General features: G+C 33.4%; 2 protein-coding genes and 1 long non-coding RNA gene across 3 annotated transcripts; all 3 read left to right on the top strand.

Moving 5' to 3' along the window:
* Positions 1-1175: 1175 nt before the first annotated feature.
* LOC109123143 (uncharacterized mitochondrial protein AtMg00810-like) lies at positions 1176-2403 on the top strand. Its single transcript, XM_019222089.1, has 3 exons — positions 1176-1275; positions 1379-2086; positions 2141-2403. Exons 1-3 carry the CDS (start codon positions 1176-1178, stop codon positions 2401-2403), a joined length of 1071 nt encoding a protein of 356 aa, XP_019077634.1.
* A 4225-nt stretch (positions 2404-6628) lies between these two features.
* On the top strand, positions 6629-9385 carry LOC104877375 (putative disease resistance protein RGA4). The gene has a single exon (XM_010656654.2). The coding sequence runs from the start codon at positions 6629-6631 to the stop codon at positions 9383-9385; it is 2757 nt and encodes a 918-aa protein (XP_010654956.1).
* A 1379-nt stretch (positions 9386-10764) lies between these two features.
* LOC100249734 (uncharacterized) lies at positions 10765-12813 on the top strand. Its single transcript, XR_786596.3, has 3 exons — positions 10765-10857; positions 11767-12042; positions 12423-12813. It is a non-coding gene; the product is annotated as an uncharacterized LOC100249734 (long non-coding RNA).
* The last annotated feature ends 8822 nt before the right edge of the window (positions 12814-21635 follow it).

The following is a 21635-nucleotide window of genomic DNA, read 5'->3' as shown; positions in this document are numbered from 1 at the left end:
TGGAATGGCGGCGACAGCAGAATTCTGGATGTGATACATCCGGGTGGAAAGTGGCGGCAGCCGGATGTAATGGCGGCGCGCTCCCCTATCCGGATATGTTTTCCTGATGAAAAAGACCCACGTTCCGCCGCCCTTCGATGGTGTGCCCGGACGCCCTGTCCGGATGATAGCATATCCTATCCGGACAACTTTCATTGCTTTGCCATGGATTCCAAAGAACTCTCCTCAATCTTGGATTGCTTTGGTGATCAAATTACTAACGAAAAACACCAAAACTTACACAATTTGATTATAATTGATTGCAAGGGTCCTTAATATGTTAATTGGGTTAAAAGGTGATAACTACTACTCAAAAGTGTTTAAAAGAGTTCATTACAAGCTATGAAATAGCACTTTTTGAGTAGTAATCATGTACCTAATCATTTACGCAGCAAGATGGACAAGAAGACTGTTAGGTGTGTCTTAGTAGGATACGATAGTCAACGAAAATGATGGAGATGCTGCGATCCTACAACTGGAAAGTGTTACACATCCCGGAATGTGGTGTTTGATGAATCATCTTCATGGTGGTCCTCAGAAAAGGAAATATTACCAGATTCAGATGTTTTTAAGGATGAGTTGCAATCTGCTAGAATCCAACTAAGCTTGGGTGAAGCTGAAAATGCAGCCGATGGTGATATCGGAGATGACGAAACTCAAAGTCCTTGGCAAACTGGTGTGCATGGACAACCAAGCAAAGAAGGTGAGCCTAGTGAAACAGAAGCACCAATTCCACTTAGAAGATCAGCAAGAACCAAGAAGCCAAATCCCAAATATGCCAATGTTGCCATAGTAGAAAATGCAAACGCAAAAGAACCAGAGACATTTGCAAAAGCATTTCAGAATCCAGACTGGAGTAAAGCTATGAAAGAGGAAATTGCAGCATTAAAATGAAATCAGACTTGGGAGCTCGTGCCAAAGCCAAGAGATGTAGAGCCTATTTCCTACAAATGGGTTTATAAGATAAAACGTCGCATAGATGGATCAATAGAAAAAACAAGGCTCGTTTGGTAGCTCGAGGATTCTCTCAACAATATAGACTAGACTATGATGAAACGTTTAGTCCAGTTGCAAAAATTACAACTGTACAAGTCTTACTTGCACTTGCAGCTAACAAAGATTGGGACTTGTGGCAGATGGATGTGAAGAATGCATTCTTGCATGAAGAGTTGGATCGGGAGATCTATATGAATCAGCCGATGGGCTTTCAGAGTCAAGGTCATCCTGAATATGTATGTAAGCTGCGGAAGACACTCTACGGATTGAAACAAGCACCCAGAGCATGGTATGGTAAGATTGCTGAATTTCTAACTCAAAGTGGGTATTCAAACACCTGCAGATTCTAGCTTGTTTGTCAAAGCTAATGGAGGAAAGTTAGTTATCGTACTTGTATACGTAGATGATCTAATCATCACTGGAGATGCTATTGAAGAAATTTGCCGAACAAAGGAGAACTTGTCAGTTCGTTTCGAGATGAAAGAACTTGGACAACTTAAGCACTTTCTTGGGCTAGAGGTGGATCGTACACACAAAGGGATATTTCTCTGTAAAAAAAAATATGCCAAAGATTTGTTGAAAAAGTTCGAGATGCTCGAATGTAAGCCGATCTCAACACCAATGGAACCAAATGCCAAGATGTGTGAACACGAAGGCAAAGACTTGAAAGATGCAACAATGTATCGACAATTGGTGGGTAGTTTGCTTTACTTAACTTTAACTAGACCCGATATCTCTTATGCAGTTGGTGTGATGAGTCAATACATGCAAAATCCAAAGAAACCTCATTTGGAAGCAGTTCGACGAATTTTGAGATATGTGAAGGGTACAATTGATTATGGTCTGTTGTACAAGAAAGTTGAAGATTGCAAGCTAGTTGGCTACTGTGATGCTGATTATGCAGGAGATCACGACACCCGCAGATCAACTACCGGGTATGTGTTTATGCTTGGATCAGGAGCAATTTCTTGGTGTAGCAAGAGACAACTGACAGTATCTCTGTCAACAACGGAGGCAGAGTACCGAGCAGCAACAATGGCAGCTCAAGAAAGTACGTGACTTATACGGCTGATGAATGATCTACATCAACTAGTGGACTATGCAGTTCCATTGTACTGTGATAACCAGTCGGTAGTTCGTTTGGCGGAGAATCTAGTCTTTCATGCAAGAACAAAACATGTGGAAGTGCATTATCATTTTATCAGGGAAAAGGTCCTAGAAGAAGAGGTTGAGCTGAAGCAGATTAAGTCAGAAGACCAAGTTGCAGACTTATTCACAAAAGGTTTGAGTGGTAGCAAGTTTGAAAGCTTTTGTCATCAGCTCGGTATGGTAAAGATTTTGGAAGCTGATGTTGAGGGAGAGTGTTAAAGTTATCAACATCAGCATGTGGCTGAGAGGATGTATTGAACAAGTCAAGTTTGTTTTTGTGTCAAAAATATGCCTCTGTTTAGTTTTTCAATAAATTAGGAATTGTTCGAGTCTTAGGGAGGTCGTTGCAGCACGTTTAGAGTGACTAGTTATCTTTCTATTCCTATTTTTTAGTATTTCTATTTCTGTTGATGGTTTTGCCTATAAAAGGCTTGTATCAGGTGAAGTTTAAAAATATCACCATATTAATAAAATTATTTTCTATCCTCCTCTGTGTGTCTCTTTTGTAAAGTGGTTTCAACAGAAACCACTATAGGAATTAGTCATCTCATATTCTAAGATTCTACAACAATGCTATGACGAGGACATTGGAGAAGATTGGCACAAGGTATCTGATACCCCTAAAGTCAAAGATAAATGTTGGCTCCAAAAGCAAAATACTATCATGCTACTTAAATCTAGCTTTATTATTTTTTTTCCATTGCATCCCTAATTACAACAATTGAAGGGTAATTTACACTCTCCTCTCATTTTATTTTATTTATTTATTTATTTATTTATATTTTTCTATTTCATAGTTCTAAACAATCATTTCAATGTAATAAGAGGGCATTTGGTAAATTGAATGATTTAACTAAACATATTAATTTAAATTCCTATTTGGAATATATTTCTTTTTGTAAAAGGAATATTATATAAAATATTTCTTAAGTTTATATGTGATTGTAATTAGATTTCTTATATAATAAGGAAAGTTAGTAGGAATATATCTCTATAAATATTATAGGTCATGAAAGAAAAAGTTATGATAGAGAGATGAGCTTGTGAGAGCTACACGTGCCAAATAAAGATGTGAGAAAGAGCAAGAGATGCCCATGGAGTAAGAGGACTCACCAAGATGTAGATGGGATGAAGAGTGAGACACTCTTAGTGGAGCAAAAAGGCTTGTTGTTCAAGGTGAAGATACAAAGAGTAAGGAAAAGTGGCATGTTTCGAAACCCAATAGTTGCATCTATTTTTGTCCTCTATAATCTATTGTATAGTGGAATGTTCTTTCTCATATATGGAGGTAGGCATGATTGGTCGAATAACTTTGAAACCTCATGTACCTTTATACGTGGATTGCTTTATTTTTATTTTCTTCTATTTATTTATACTAAAGCTTCTATTGACACAACAAAATTATCAAACTTTTCCCTTGACACATCAAATTGTTTCTATCACAAATTTCTTCAATAAGATAAAATTACTTTAATTAGGTGTTGACCATCTTTAAAGCTTTCTAAAACTTGAAATAGAAAGAACAATAATGAATAAATGAATGATTTAACCAAACATGTTAATTTAAATTCCTATTTTGAATATATTTCTTTTTGTAAAAGAAACATTATATAAAATATTTCTTAAGTTTATATATAATTGTAATTAGATTTCTTAATAGAATAAGGAAAACTAGTAGGAATATCTTTACAAATATTACAAGTCATGAAGAAAAAATGTTTAATGAGATTATGAGGGTTGTACGTGTTAAATAGAGATGTGAGGAAGAGCGAGAGATGCTCATAGCGCAAAAAGACTCATTAAAATGTAGATGTAAGGAAGAACGAGACATACCTAGTGAAGTGAAAGGGCTCGTAATTCAAGGTGGAGATACAATGATGAGAAAAAGTGGCATGTTTCGAGACCCAATAGTTGCATCTATTTCTATCATTTGTAATCTATTGTATAATGAAATGTTATCTCTTATATGTGGAGATAAACATGATTGATTGAACAATTTTAAAACCTCATGTATCTTTACATATGGATTTCTTTGTTTTTATATTTTTTTTTTTCATTTTTTTTATAGTGAACCTTCCATTGACACAACAAAATTATCAAACTCTTCACTTGGCACATTAGATTGTCTCTATCACAATTGTCTTCAATAAGATAAAATTACTTTAATTAGGTGATGGGCATCTTTAACTCTTTTCAAATTAAGCTTGAAATAGGAAGAACAATAATGAATTAATGAATTTAACCAACCGTTTTAAAATTTTGCTACCTTAACATTCATGTCTCACATAATTATGAAAAGAAAGTAGAAATTAGAAAATTATTTCACTACATTTTGGAAAAAAAAAATTATAAATCCTCTTAAGAAAGCTATATTAGTTATAGAAGTCTTTCTCCTGTTATAAATATTATATATATTTTTTATTAAATTTCACGACAAGTTTCAAAAAATTTACAAGAAATGATAAAAGAATAGAAAATTGACTAATGAACTAAAGTACATTAGAGGGTAAGTAAAAAAATGGAGATTTGTATCTATTTCTATTAGAATCACACATTTTTCTCAATGAAACAAGTTTAACTAAATATTAAAATTATATATAAGCTAAAACAATTAGTTATATATTTTAATATAATTTAATCATACTTATTTTAAGGTAGCACAACCAACTACTCTACACCTAGATGGTAAAAGACAAACTTAATTATCATTAGCAAACATCAACCAAATGTAATAATCTATAATATTAATTGCAATTTGGAATAACTTAATTTATAGTTTAACATCCAACTACCCTCTACTGTGACCAAATTTTATAATCTAATATAAGTAATGGCAATTTGTAATAATTAATCCAACTTAATATATAGTTTCACAGCTCATCTTGAAAGCCAAAAATATTTTACCACACATGCATGAAGATGAGATTAAAAGGAAAGGAAGATGTATATAAATGATAAAGGTGCATTTATACTCGTCGGTTGACATATTTTAATGTATTCAAGGGAGGTAAAATGATGTGAATTAAATGAATTCTTTATAGTTTTCAAATAAAATATGCTCTCTCCGGCACAAGAGGGGAAGGGGGCGTATGTTTCAAAGCAGAAGTGGTCTGAAATTGGATTAGTCCAACCGAGAAGCAATATTTAAATATAAAAAAGTTTTAGTAATCTCATCTAACAGATAATATTAAAATATATATATAAAAACTAAAATACAAAATCATGGAATGACAATGCATTAAGGGTGTAGTTTACTAAAGTTTTAGAGATTCAATTTATTTTTTATTTTTTACTTCACCATAGAAAAAAGGAATTGAAGAAAAACTTTTTTTCTTTATATATGTAATCATCTTGTTTAGCTATTGGGTTTGATTGTTCTATCATTTATATATGTAATCATCTTGTTTAGCTATTTTTTCTTTTTCCAAAGTATGCAAATACAGGATGACAAAAGATGAGGCGGCATTGACACTTGGTGGTGGATTGTATTCAGATGACAAAATTGGCATGGGTTGGACACGTTTTATTATATTTAGATGATATATGATGATCTGAATTTATCGTTAAAATATGATGTATTATTGAGGCTAGTGGGACGTTGGACACTTTTTATTATATTCAGATGACATGTGATGATCCGAATTTATCATTAAAATATGATGATGACATAGAATTCATCATATATATATATATATATGTTCCATTCAAGATCTAGGGCATAGAATTCATCGGTGAAACAATATATATATATGTTCCATTTAAGATTGGGGGCATAGAATTCATCGGTGAAACAACTAATTTGGATTTTGGACATTTCCAAAGGTAATTTGAAGTCTTTTATATATATATATATATATATATATATATATATATATATATATATATATATATATATATCAATAAATATCTATTAGTTGTTTAAATAGGGAATAAAGAGTTTAAAAGAATAAAATTTTAAATATGATTTTATTATAAATTTTTAATTTTTTTTATTCAAATAAGTAAAATGAGTTTGAACTAGAAAATAAAAATAATTTATCAAATTTTAATCTATTTTTTATTTTTTATTTCTTGACATGTGACATGTGATAGTGTATGAATTATTATTAGGGTGGTGGATTACTCTTTTTAAATTGGTAGCATTTCCTATTAATTTGATGGACTGTGTTTTGCTTTAATTGTTGCACTAATAAGTTGCTCCTTGTGAAAAATGAATTGTACATATTTAATAAGAAATATGAATTATTTTGTTAAATTTATCAAGCATGCAGGTGAATGGAGACTTTGAACTAATTACTAAAGTAATCTGTTCTTACCTCTCTTCCATTCTATTAAAGGGAACATAATTAAGCTCGCTAAAGCTCCACATCCTTTCTCTCCATCGATCTTAGTTGTATCTGTCCATTACTTTGATTCATCAACCCCACCTTATTCATCAACCCTTATGGCGGATGCTCTTGTTTCTATCGTGCTGGAGCGATTGGCTTCAGTCTTGGAACAACAAGTTACTCTGGTGGTGGGTGTCGGAAGCGAGGTGGACAACCTAAACAGCACACTCCAGAGCATCAGAGCTGTTCTTGCAGACGCAGAGAAGAGACAGTTCAGCGAAGAACTTGTAAAAGTTTGGTTAGAAAGGCTCAAGGACATCTCCTACCAGATGGATGACGTGGTGGATGGGTGGAACACTGCTCTTCTCAAATTACAGATTGGGGCTGAAAACCCTTGCATCCCTAAGCTCAAGATAAGTTCCTGCCTTCCCTCCCCTTGCGTTTGCTTCAAACAAGTTCTTTTGCGCTGTGATATTGGTATTAAGATTAAGGACATAAGAAAACAACTAGATGCCATTGCAAATGAGAGAAATCAGTTCAATTTTGTGTCAAGTAGTACCATCCAGCAACCACATAGACGTATGACCAGTTCTGTAATTGATGTTAGCCAGTTCTGCGGTCGGGATGCAGATATGGACGTTATAATAGACAAGCTGTTGGGTGGGAGTTCCCAAGAAAGCTCCTCCCTCTACATCATCTCCATAGTTGGGATGGGAGGGATCGGCAAAACAACTCTTGCTCAATTAGCATACAATGACGATAGGGTGAAGGCCTATTTCCATGAAAGGATGTGGGTCTGTGTGTCTGATCCTTTTGACCCAGTGACGATTTCTAGGGCTATTCTTGAAGCCCTCCAGAAAGAGTCTTGTGATTTCCATGAGCTGGAAAATGTAGAACAAAAAATTTGCACACTTATTGCCGATAAGAAGTTCCTACTCGTGCTAGATGATGTTTGGACTGAAAACTATGAATTGTGGGAAAAAGTAGAGAGTTCTCTCAAGGGCGGGGCACCGGGAAGTAGAATTTTGGTGACCACACGAAAAGATGACGTTTCTACCATGATGGGAACCACGTACAAGCACCCCTTACGAGAATTGTCCGAGGGGCAATGTTGGTCATTGTTCAGTAACATAGCCTTTTGTGGAAGGAGTAGAGAAAAAGTTGAAGAACTAGAAAACATTGGCAGGAAAATAGCAGACAAGTGTAGGGGCTTGCCTCTTGCTGCAAAAGTTTTAGGGAGTCTCATGCGCTTAAAAGATAATAAAGAAAATTGGGAGAGTATTTTGAATAATGAAATATGGCAACTTGATGTGATTGAGAAACATCTTTCCACTCCTTTATTGTTGAGTTATTATGATTTATCCCCTGCTGTTAAACGCTGCTTCTCATATTGTGCTGTCTTCCCAAAAGATCAAATCATTAGTAAAGATAGATTGATCAAGTTGTGGATGGCAAATAGCTATCTCAATTCTAGAGGAAGCATAGAGATGGAGAAAACAGGTGGAGACTACTTTGAAGACTTGGTGTCACGGTCACTTTTCCAAGATTTTCGTAGAGATAATGAGGACAACATAATATCGTGCAAGATGCATGATATAGTGCATGATCTTGCCCAATCTTTGACCAAGAATGAATGCTTCATTCTGGAGTTTGATGATGAAAAGGAAGTGAGGATGGCTTCCTCCTTCCAAAAGGCTCGTCATGCAACCTTAATTATCACACCATGGGCTGGATTTCCTAGCACTATCCATAATTTGAAATATCTGCACACATTGTTTGTTGGACGTGTGGTCAATTTGAACACTACTGCTCAACCCCCACCTAATTTATTCAAACATTTGGTTTGCCTTAGGGCATTAGACTTGAGTGGGCATCGGTTAATTGTGGAACTGCCGAGGAACTTGGGGAAATTGATGCATCTGAGGTTCCTTAATCTATCAAATAATTTGATGCGCGGGGAATTGCCAGAAACAATTTGTGATCTATATAATTTGCAAACTTTAATTCTTTCAGATTTGCTCATAAAACTACCTCAGGGGATGAGAAAACTAATTAACCTGAGACATCTTGAATGGGAAGGCAGTAGAGTATTGATGTTGCCAAAAGGAATCGGGAGATTGACCTCACTTCGGACATTAACTGAGTTTCGTATAATTGGTGTATGCAAAATAGGAGAACTGAAAAACTTAAACAGCCTCAGGGGAGGTCTTGTGATAAGTCGGATAGATAATGTGAAAGATGCAGAGGAGGCTGGCGAAGCAGAATTGAAGAATAAGAAACACCTCCATCACTTGGAACTAATGGGTTTTGGGTGGCTTGGCTCAGCTGCCTCAAAAGGTGTGGCTGAAGCTCTACAGCCTCATCAAAACTTGAAGTCTTTAAAAATAAGTTATTACAGTGCTGCCACCGAGTTCCCCAGTTGGATAGCGGCCTCATCGTTGGCCCAATTGAAAAAGCTTCAAATTATGCATTGCGCACAGGTTACATATTTGCCTCCATTGGGGGAACTACCTCTTCTTGAAAGCCTGATAATAGAGCATATGAAGAGACTGAAATACGTGGGTGGTGAGTTTTTGGGATCTTCAACAACTGCATTCCCAAAGCTGAAGCACCTCCGTTTTAATGAAATGGAAGAGTGGGAGAAGTGGGAAGTAAAAGAAGAAGATGAAGAAGGGAGGTCAGTAATGCCATGTCTCCACTCCTTGACCATATATAAATGCCTCAAGCTGGAAAGCCTGCCCGAGCGCCTGCTCCAGATAACTCCACTACAGAAAGTGATTATCCTCCTCTCTCCTACTCTGCAAGATCGTTACCATAAGGTGAGAGGGAATGATCGGTCCAAAATATCTCACATCCGAGAGGTTTGGTGTTAACCACTGATGATGACATCGCTCTAGCTGCATGCCCTCCAGAGTGGTAATTGAATTGCTTCTTCACTAGTACACACAACATACAATATTATGTCTACTTTTATGATTTTTTTAAAACCATTAATTATTAATGTTCTTGCTTCCATAACTACCATGGGATGTGATCCCTAAATGCATGGTTTTGATAATTGATGCAGTGCAAGCCTGACTCCCCCAGTCCAAAAGAGTGCATCTCATGCTGGAAGAAGTCTACTATCATGCTCCCAAGAGATCAGACAAATAATTTCTTTTATCATTCCACTGAATTTTCTGATGAACAAATTATGATCCATGTGTACTATAATATCCAAATTCCTTCTACCGCTTCTCCATAGTTTCCGTTGTAATAAACTCATTGCCTGTTATCAGGTTTTGATCATGAAACAAACCATTATGTATATATGTTTGAATATTGGATTGGACACAATTACATTAATTTGTTAAGGATGAAATGGGTTTATCTGTGACAAGTTTAAGGACAGGTTTTCAGAAATTAATAAAAATAAGATCTATTAAGGCCTTGTGAAAATAAGTATTGCGAATTTTATTTAAGAAAATTTTATTAATTTTTAATTTTTTTTTACATGAAAACAGGATCATGTTCATTTACATGTTTGCAGTTTTTAAAACAGAAAACAATATTTAAAATAAACTTTTTTGCATCATGGGAATTATGGCCACCACTATTAAAATTATAGTTCTTTATAAATTTGGAATAACACACTTTCAAATTGATTAATTTTATTGAAATATTTATCTTATTGGATTATTCTCATCCAACTTCTCTCTTAATTATCCATGAAATTAAAAGTATGTTTGACGATGTTTTTATTTAAAGTGTCTTTACTTGAAGTATTTTTTCTTAAAAGTGTTTTTTAGGAGAATTATTTATTCCGAATCCATTTGATATTAATTCTAGGAAACGTTTTTAATATTTCTAATACTTGAAAATTTTTATCATTCAAGTATTAACAATACTAAAAACGCTTTGTAGAATCACTCCCAAACGCATTTAAAGTGTTTCACTAAAAAAATTGTAAGTAATTTTTTCAATAGTACAAATGGTTTTTAAAATTTTTAAAAGTGTTTCAAAAATTTTGTTAAACACCTAATTTTTTTTCAAAAATATTTTTTAGGTTAGAAACGTTTCCTAAAATCATCTCTCTCTCTCTCTATATATATATAGGCGAGTTCGCTCATTCTACATAGGCACAATTTCAAACTACTCATCTTATTCTTTTTAAATATGAATTATTTTTATATTTATATATTCTTTCACATATCATACTTAAACCTAGCCTTATATTATTTCATTAAATATTTCAAATCTAATTGTATTTTATTTTATTAGATGCAACTGTCTGTGTGTTCAATGCTGCAAATCTCAGGCTACGATGTCGTATTAATCCTACTGCTTACCTTCCTGCCAGTGTCAGGTATTTACTTTGCTCTGTGGGCCAGGTGGGATTTATTTGAAAAATCTCCTTTATCTTGATAAAATGAAACACCCACATCCCATGGACAAGATGACAATTGAATTCCAATGAAGCATGCATCCATTTAAAACATGGTAATTACAAGTAAAACTGTAAAGCATTTATATGAATCTTGCCTAGGTGCTCCATTTTGTATAGGGAAGCTCTTTGTTGATTGCTGCTGCTACTTTTACTGCTGGTACATGTCTGCATCCATCTACAAGTTGGTGTATATTATAAGTCACATTAACACAGCCCTAGCATATACATATATAAACATGTGACAAGGAAGTAAAACTAAATTTTAAAATAAATTCAAACTAGTGCTTTTTTTTTTTTTTTTGTCTTTTCACAATTGTCTTTATTTCATGTTCTTCCCTGGTGGAGAAACTCTTGTGTGAAGCTTATCTTGTGACATATGATATTCCTCTATAACACTCTTATGAGCTTGCTTTTAGCACTGATGATAGAGATTTTTGTTTCTATTTTTCTTTTTGAATCTTGAATGTGCACCAAAATGATAAACTCTTTACCGTATAATATGTTCAAATAAAATATATATCCTGCGAGTCGCTATTGAGTTTTCTCTGCCAATGTGAGACACCATCCACTAATTGTTGGTGGCTCCTGGATTATGGACTCCGAATTTATTGAGCTTGCTGCTTTCTTAAACTATATTGCTTCAGTCTGAGATCTTTGATTATGGGATATCAAATAATATGTCAATTCTACATATAAGAATGTGCAATTATTGTTAATATCCTGTCCCTGCAATTATGTAGTCCATTTTGTTATGAGAGAATCAAGCTCTCTACCTCCAGCATGTGTGATTTCTGTTGTTGATTCCCACTAAAAAATTTCTGTCTGCAGCAATTCTAATGTACACCCCCTTGTGATTGCGGCACATCCACAAGAGCCAAATCAGTTTGCATTGGGATTATCTGATGGTGGAGTGTGTGTTTTTGAGCCCCTTGAATCCGAAGGCAAATGGGGTGTGCCACCACCTGTTGAGAATGGATCAGCTAGTAGTGTGCCAGCTACACCTTCAGTTGGACCTTCAGGTTCAGATCAACCCCAAAGATGATCAAACGGCTGCCAGAGCACAAGTTCTTTTACATGCTTGGCTTACTGGCACTCTAAATTTAGGTATGCTTTTGCCTGACTGGCTGCAATGTTTCTTAAAAACGATTATTTAAACCTGGACAAACCCATCTAGTTTCTCCATTAATTGAACTCCTCACCATGTTGATTCAACACCAAATTGGGTGGCTTGTAAATTTAGGGGAAGTATACACTGCTCCCATTTGAAATGATGGCTTAAAAAGGTTTATCAAACATGTGAATGGTTTTGTGAAGTCATCCAGTTTGTGTCAGCAGTTGAACCAACATACTCTTCCTGGCCGGGTTATTAGCAGTCCAAATTTCCTAAAACCACCTTTGACTCTTTTTTTTTTTTGCATTTTCTTTCTTTCCTCTTTTTTATTTATTTTTTCTTATTCATGGGTGTCTTGATATTTCTTGTGCAGATTTTCAGGATATGTAATTTACTCAAGGATTGAAATCTGTTGATGTAGATCTAACTTATTGGGGTAAGGTTCTGCTTGAGGTAAATGCTGTAGAAGAATTAATAGTGAAATATTTTTTCTTTTTAAAAAGAAATTTCTTTGAGGAAGTCTTTCTTCTCTCTTCTTTGTTAACATTTTGCTTCAATTATTGAATAGTAATGCTTTTTTATGCATCGAACGGAGTCATGTCTGAAATGTACATTACTTGGATTTCCTTTCAGTCCTCTCCTCTTTTTATGAACTGCCACCAGTTGATAGCAAAATTCAATTTCAAGGGGCATCCAGATATGGTATCAACTCTCTGTTTTTGGAATTGTAATTATACGTTCTATGAACAACTCCACTTTTTCTCCCCCTGTTTTGTCTTGCCAGTGTGGCTTAAGGTCTTCACCCTTGTTCCTTCCATGTCTAGAAGCTCCAAATCTGAAACTCTGTTTTGATATTCAGCCGGGGTCTTAAATATTCAAGGCGAAGTTAAAATGCGTGACAAGGATAAATGTATTTGTTTGATGATCTTTGATTGATCAGGTGAGCACAATGGCCCCTAGAGTAGAGCAACCATAGGTGGGTCTCACCCAAGCTGGAGAGTGCCATCTAGTCTCAGTACTGAAATTCAAGTTCCTTTTGTACAGTGAAATCAACACCTTTTAAGTTCACATAAAGTTGACCTTTTGCCAGTTGGAATGGGTGGAAAACTAGCTAGAGCAAGTGAAATCTATATGCTCTTACAAACATGATTAAGCTTGAGCCCATGGTAAAATATGCAGATCCAAATGATAAATATGAGTGTTAATTATCATAAGCTCTTTTGTTGATAGCACTTTTTGTAGATGATATAAGTTAGTATTTTAAGAAGTCAAAAGCTATTTTTTAGGTTTAATAAGTGTTTTTACATGTGTTCGGTTAATTTTGTTCGAAGAGTTTATGGTTGGAAAATGATATTTCAAGTATACATTTTATTTTGATAATGGAACTTTTGTAAGATCAATATTACCTTTTAAATGTATGAAGCCATCCCAAACGAGGCCTTAGTTTCAATCAATTAATCCCCACAAATTTTAGTTATAGAGATGTTCTACAACAAAAACATGGAAATAATATGGTTAAAATCTTAGTAAGGACAGTTACAAAATTTGAGATGTAATAAATTCAACAATTAAAAAATAAATAAAGAAAAATTATATATAAAGAAAAATTGACAAGAGTATGCAAAATTTGTGTACCTCAAATATTCTATTTTCTAAATAAAAATTAATAATTTTAGTAAGAAATTAAAGATGTAGAAGTTTGTTTAAGAGTTTTGATAGAGTTTGACTTATTGTGGCAATAAAAATTGTGCCCCATACTCGAGTGTATGCACAGCCTGTTTGGCCATGTGATTTATTTTTTAAACAAAAAAATAGTTTTTAAAAATTTCTAACAATTTAATTATTGTTCTTTAAAAATAAGATAAAATAGAGAACAATTCTTAAAAATAAAAGAAAAATATAGGTTCATTTGATTATGTTATTTAAAACTTGTTTTTAAAAATAATTTTTTATTTTTTAACTTAAAAACAGTTTTTAAAAATAAGTTATAGAAAATATGGACAAACGGATTTTAAAATCTTATTTTTAATTTTTAGTTTTTACTTCAAAACTTCGCGAAATATTATCGACATTTTGGGTTTTGGTGGTCCCTTGTAGAAAATATTATGAGATACATCGAATGGTTGAAATTTCCAGTCAGTTTTTGATTTTTTTTCCTGATTTATCGAATTTTAATTTTTTTTTTCCGATTCAACCTTCTTCTTTCCCGTGAAAAGCCGGCTTCCATCCACTTGGGCAACCCTGCCATGTTAAATTTCCTGCCCTACATATTATATAATATAGTATATTGACACGTAAATTTTGTATGCATTTATGAAAAATAAAATTTTAATAAACAAATTAATTTAATTATCTTATTTTCAAATTCCATTTAATTTACAATTGAAAATCCAAAAATCATGAGTTGAATGCGAAAAATATATAAATATGTAAATAAAATTATAAATATTTTTAAATATAAAAATAATCACACATATATTTGTAAAGTAGATATATCATCATTTTAGTATTAAATGTATTTTCAAATTTCCCATATTATTGCTGAATGTCACGAATTATATCATTCATATATTAATTTATTTAATAAAACAATTTTAATATATGTATTATTGTCTCATCGAGATAAGATTCCTTCATTCAATAGTGTTATGGAATCACAATGATATTCATTTTAGTACAAAAAGAAACCATTATAGTGTAATATTTATAAATTATTGACATGACATTTAATTAAATTAAATACTTAATGTAAATTAATATTAAGTGTACATTTAGAAAATTCATATTTCTTATCAATACACATGATATTGTTGCTGAATATAATAACTTATATTATACATGTATTAATTTATTCAACAAAGCGATTTCAATATATGTATTATTGTTTCTTTATCATTTTGAAGTTTTCCTAAATGTTTTTATGAGTTTTGATCAAATTTGGTTATATCGATATTTTTTGTCAAAATTTTTGTTGATATTTTCCAATATATTTGTAAAATCCTTCTATTGGTATATTTGTAAAAATTGATATTTTTTATCTTATGACTTAACTTCTTGTGTTTACCATTTTGATGAGAGCTGACATTAAATGTTTCTGAATCAACCTATACAGTACTTGAATAACTTAAGACATGTAAAGTTGCAAAAGTTAGAGATGAATAAGAAGTAATAAGTTGAGTTTTTGTCATATAAGACCACTTTACAAGGATTCATTGGTCCTAGTGCTTAGCGCCCGGCCAAATGAGGGTTCATAACACTTTCACCTACCTTTAGAGGAGCCTCACTAAACCATTGAAGGTTGCTGAGTTTATTGAGGATATAAGCAATTTACCTTTATGACTAGAAAGTTCTATTCCTCAATTTTCCAAAATGTTTGCTACACAATTTAATACTTAGGTTATGGTCTTTCACTCTGACAATGGTTGTGAGTTTGTAATTCAATCCCTTATTGATTTATTCAAAGAAAATGGAATCTCCACTAGACAATGTGTACATACACACCATAAAAGAATGACATAGTAGAGTGTAAAAATCAACGCATTCTAGAGGTGGCCCAAGCTTTATGCTTTACTATGCGTGTCCCAAAACGTTTCTAGGCTAAGGTTATCAAGAGTGTTGTATTTCTTCTCAATCAAATGCCTGCTCATGTCATTGATTATCAAAGTCCTTTGTGAATGTTATCACGATTTCACCCTATTCCTTTTGTTTTGAATCTTTGTCTTAAAGTTTTTGATATGTATGTTATGCTTGTATACACTCTCATCAAAGGGATAAGCTTGATCCTCATGCTCTTAAATGTGTCTTTCTTGGTTACTCTAATTCTTAAAAGGGCTATAAATGTTTTCATCATCTTACAAGAAAATACTATGTCTCCATGGATGTCAACTTCTGTAAACTGGAGTATTGTTTTTATGGGAATGTGTTTCTAATTCCTCTTTAAGGGGAGATTAATAGTAAGGATTCAACTGATTTGCATAAGGGGGAGTCTTTAGATGCTCCCAACCCTCTGACAACTGAGTTTGAATCTAAGAAAAGAAAGTGTGAAAGACCAGCCAAATTATTCTAATAAGGTTATATAAGAAAGAACAAAAATGCTAATGTCATACCTTTTCAAGGTTTCAATACTCCTATTAATGATATTACCATACCATTAAATGACTTTTCCATTGAGACTAATCCTAAGGTACATGTTCCTTCACTTGTAACTTTTGAAACTTCTACCTTGAATCCACAAATTGGTGATCAAGGTATGAGATATCCTCTTCATGATGGTAAAGAACCTGATAGGTTGGGTTTCTTAAAATCATCCTTTAATGTTGTCTATTTTATTTCTAATTTCATCTCTTATTGTCGTCTATCTAAGACTCACCTTGCTTTTGCTTTTCAATTGTCTTTTGTGTCTATTTCTAGTCATTTTTAGGGGACCCTTAAAGATCCTAAATAGAAGTTTGCTATGGTAGAAGATATGAAGGATCTCTAAAAGAATTCTAATTGGGAGATGGTTGAGTTCCCTTAGGAAAAGAAGATAGTGGGAAGTAAATGAGTGTTTTCAGTAAAGTATAAGTTATATGAGACAATTGACAAGTACAAAGCTTGATTGGTTGCAAAGGGATATACTCAAATTTATGGAATTAATTATCAAGAGACTTTTCCCCTGTGACTAAGATGGACACTGTTAGAGTCATACTCTCTCTTATGGTCGATTTGAATTGGCCATCACAATAGTTTGATGTGAAGAATGCCTTTCTCCATGGTGATATGTTAGAGAAGGCATACATGAATCCCCTTCCAGGGTTTACACCAAAAAGAGGCAAGGTATGTAAACTAAAAAATGCTCTATATGAGTTAAAGGAATTGTTAAGGGCATGGTTTGGAAAGTTGAGCTACTCGATGAAAAAGAGTATGGTTTTGAACAACTTATGGTAGATCACACTCTAAATAATAAGAGAAATGGTGATGACATTATTATGCTTATTGTTTATGTTGATGACATGGTTGTTACAAGTAGTAACTCTAGAAAAATAGTGAAGCTTCAGAGCTATTTGGCTAAGGAATTTGAAATGAAGGACTTCAGTGCTCTAAAATACTTCTTGGGCATTGAGTCGAAGTAAGGACTTTTCTTTTCATAACAAAAGCATACATCAGATCTCTTGGTTGAAACTGGTAACTTCAATTACAAACCTGTAGATATTTCCATTGAGATAAATCATGATATGTCCATCTATTCTCATCAAATTCCAATTAACAAAGAGAGATAACAGAGACTAGTGGGAAAATTGATCTATCTAACCGACACTAGACCTGACTTGTCATATATGTTGGGATAAAGCCTTTAAAAGTAAGACATGATATAAGAAAGTTAGACTTGAGCTTCCACTTTATCTATTTATTGTATGCATTGATATTGATTTGAGCATTCATACTCATATCATTTATCTTGTACATGACTTTGATGCATCAAGAGTTGCATGGATGATATAAGTCATGGGTTCCTTGCAAGATGAAAAATAGTTCATAGTCGGTTCATGAGTTTAGTCAATCTGATAGAGATGATAATGCACTATCTCCTAATTTGAGGGATAAATTGTTTTGATCATCGGGATGAGGCTCCCATGGTGAGTGCACTAGTGTGTACTATTACACATTTGACATAACCTATGTTAAGTCATGATGTAAGGCTATCGAGTGGTTATAACTATTGGTATTGAGCCTTAGAAAGCATGATGTGATGTAATAGATAAAAATTCATTTATAAATTTATTTATTCATGTTTCTAGTTTTTTCTTTTATTATCTCATTATGCATTGATTGGACTCTTTGAGCATACATGCCCCACATCACCTGCATTGTACATGACTTGGGTGCATTACGAATTACATAGAAGACCCAAGTCATGAGTTCCTTGTAGAATGATGAGTTGTCCATAGTTTGTTTATGGATTTGAGCAATCCATTTGAGATTGTAGTGCATTTCCTCCTAATTGGAGGGATCATGATTTGTCTAGGCCATTGTGTCACACTAGACAAGACCTACGTGAATCATGACCTAAGACTATCAATTGTTATGATTCATTAAGCTACTATAATGCATGAACTCTCAACCTTGAGAGGATATTGAGCCTGTGCCAAAGTTAACAGGAGACTTTGACCTATGGATGAGACCTTAAAGTAGTCATATCGTTGTGGATTGGGTCACTATTGATGAAGGCCGGTGACAATAAGTATTCTCAATAGAGGCACCATGATATCTCATGGATTGAGATAATATGTCCCTTTGCGTGATCCAAAAGACATGTGATTTAAAATATTATGGCCATAACATTTTCTTTAGTGGAAATTTAACATATGCTCCTTGGAGTTAGAGTTAATCTGACTTAAGTCATGTAAGCCTATAAGAAGGTCTACATAAACCCTTTTAGAGTTTAGGTTTAAAGACTCTAATTCATTGATGTCTTCTAGAGAGAGAGAAAAAACCTATCCTTTATCTTTTTAGAGAGAAGTCCTCCCTTCTTTATTGTCATGATCAAAGGAAGAGCTATTAGGTGGCTCTAGGCCTTTGAGATTATTTTTCATAGATTGGAAATGGATTTGGAAACATCTAAATCTGAGGTGTGATTTCTAGTTATTTCTCACCTTAGAATAAGTTTTAAGAGACATATTAGTTTCTACTGTGCTTAGGATTTATAGATGCATACATCATTTGGAGAGATCTAAGGCTTGAGTGGATTTTTTCTAGGAATTTGACACTTGTGTCATTCCCCCTAAGGAGACTAGAGTGATGATTGACCAATGTGTATCATGATTCTTTGTAAGTAATTGATGAGAACTCAAACTCACTGCTTTGATGGCTTTAAAGAGTTTATTTTAGCATGTCCGGGGTACTTAGAATTCACATAATGCTTGGTCTTGTTGTTAGTACCTTAAAAAGTTGTGTTTCATGCATTTTGTGAGTATTCTATGAGCTTTAAGATTTTTTTTTATGTAGTAGAGCTTTTTTGGGAACTCTTAGGGAGAAAAGTGCACATGTAGAAACCAAACGTAGATTGTGTACTTTAAGGTGCGTAAGACTTAATTTTGCATTCCTTTTTCAGTGTAGAGCCACACAACGCACCTCTTGTATGCACCCTGAAGACTAATGCTTAAAGTCTCTTTTGTCCACCTTTCATGTGTGTTGGACCAAATTGCTCATCCCCTTTAGGCAACACAAATTGCACACTTCTTAATTGTGCTAAACTAAGAAGTTGTGCACCTTTCACCTAAGCTAGCAAAATGCCAAAGCAATGCACCTCCTAAAGACTTGAAATGTGCAGTTCATTCGCTAATAATAAAGTGCACCCCTGGATGTCATTGAAACCTGCATACTGTTCCTTACTTTGTAAGAGCTACACACTCAATTTTTCTAATGATTGACACACCTACCAAAGTAGCACAATCATTCATGCCTCAAAATCTTCAGTTGTACTACCAAAACATACCCCATGTTGATTACATAGAAAAAGAGGTGCAACCACCAACTTCAAGCTAACACATCAAGAATGATGATTGATTAACTGCACTAACATAAGACTAAATCCACAACATGGGCAAAGGGCAAAGGGCAAATCTAGACAAGTTGGCATGGGAGTAGTTGGAATGTGGGGAGATTGAGATTAAAAGAAGGACTATGAATATACAAATAGAAGTAGATGATAGAGATAAAAAGTTAGATAGTCTTTCTTTCTCGTAGGAGTGGGAGTAACTTAACATTAGTTTTAGTTCTTAGTTGTAATCGTTTCTTTTCTTTGTAACCTTTCTTTGATTTCCAAGTTAATGAATTTTCCAGTCTTTTCAATTAATCTTATTTTTTTAGTTTTTAGTTTCATCTTGCAAATTTATGTTTTTGGTTTTTCTCTTAGTTCTCAAATATGTTTAGGTAATCTTTAACATTTCAAGGGGTAAGATGAGCTGAGGTTTCCCATATCTCAATTTAATAGTTTATTTGCACATGGCTCCAAAGAATTTGATCTCTGTTAATGATTATGATGACCAAAAAGAGTAACCATGCGAAGAAAGGTGTATACAACATTGGTTGTGAGGGCCATAAATCAAGTAACCCTGGAAGCATGCCTAACTACTATTTTAAATTCTTTGAATTATGCACAAGCTTGTTGACGTGAAAAGGAACTCATGTAAATTATTTGGTTGCAAGGATCCAAAAGAGAGCAATCAAAAGGAGTTGAACCTTATTAGGGTGGTTCTCGTTCATTTCAAGTAGGAACATTTTTCGGTATAAACCGTTGGCTTGATCCTAAAGCCAAAAGCATAGGTTCAAGGCCTTGTTCGTAAGCTGTACCTAAGAGTGGTGATCCTAGTGAATCTCAACTCCTAAAGTTTGTTTTCCTTCAATTTTATGTTCTTTAAATTCTCTCTACCTCTTTTGTGTATAAAATCACTTTTTTGAGCTTCTAACCAACATTCACACCCTAAAATTTACTACCTCAATTGCCGCTAATCTAAAGTTTCATGTGGAGATGACTTAACTATCATACAATTGTTAGTTCTTTTTTATTTTCTTTTTTGGTTCAAGGATTAGAGGTTTCAATGACTAATCTGGATTAATTTCCTTATATAAAAAATACTTCAACTTTAAAATTGGAGAGTCTTGAATGGTAATGATGAATGAGAGTGCATCAACATATGTTGGTTTAAAGTTAAAGTAATTGTTATTGTCTTTGCCTTGCTACATGTCATTAGACTATTAACAGTATTCTTTAGTCATGAGGTGATGCCATTGTTACCATTCCCTTTGTATGTGTATGACTAGGTTTTTTCTTGAAAGCATTAACTTGACTTTGGATGAAAAGTATGTGTATGACTTGGTTTTTTTTTTTAACACATTATCTCAACTTAGGATGGAAAGAGGAATTTCAGTTAAAAGAGATGAGACACAATCCCATGGGTGTACTAGAAACTTGCATGTACAAATTTTTTATTCTATGAAGCCAAAAAATGAGAAAATAGTATAGAAATTTATACTAATAAAGATGTGAGTACATTCCTTTGTCGACAATAACAAAGAAAATTATATTAATAAAGATATGAGTAGATGTGACTACAATCCTTTGTCATCTTCTTTAAACTATTATATTAATGAAAATGTGATTACAATCCTTTGTTGAAAATGATAGAAAAAATTATATTAATAAAAATGTGAGTGTACACACACACACACACACAAATATATATATATATATATATATACATACACATATATACTCACATCAATATATATATATATATATATATATATATATAGATCTTTTGAGTTATAATTGATTACTCTTCTAAGTTATAATCGATTGATCGATCTTTAATCAAATCTGATTCAAGGATGAGAATTACATACTATTGATTGATTTAGCTAAGGGCCACTTAGGCTTTATCTTGACTCATTTGCTTTGAGAACATTGTTTAAGTTTAATAAGGTACTTGAACTTAAGGAAAATTTGAGGATTTCTAGAACACATTGATCTTTTAAGTTAATATTGATTCGAGGATGACAATCACATACTTCTGGTTGATTTAGCTAAGGACCAATTAGGAATATT

The sequence above is a fragment of the Vitis vinifera genome, chromosome 9 (assembly GCF_030704535.1).
Source record: "Vitis vinifera cultivar Pinot Noir 40024 chromosome 9, ASM3070453v1".
NCBI lineage: Eukaryota > Viridiplantae > Streptophyta > Magnoliopsida > Vitales > Vitaceae > Vitis > Vitis vinifera.
This window is presented reverse-complemented; position numbering and strand designations above follow the sequence as displayed.

Bases quoted from the DNA above. Each gene is read 5' to 3' on its own strand.
- LOC109123143 (XM_019222089.1), top strand. From the start codon at position 1,176: ATGGATGTGAAGAATGCATTCTTGCATGAAGAGTTGGATCGGGAGATC. The intron at 1,276-1,378 runs GTAAGCTGCGGA...AAACACCTGCAG, and splicing joins AGGTCATCCTGAATATGTAT to ATTCTAGCTTGTTTGTCAAA. The intron at 2,087-2,140 runs GTACGTGACTTA...TGGACTATGCAG, and splicing joins AACAATGGCAGCTCAAGAAA to TTCCATTGTACTGTGATAAC.
- LOC104877375 (XM_010656654.2), top strand. From the start codon at position 6,629: ATGGCGGATGCTCTTGTTTCTATCGTGCTGGAGCGATTGGCTTCAGTC.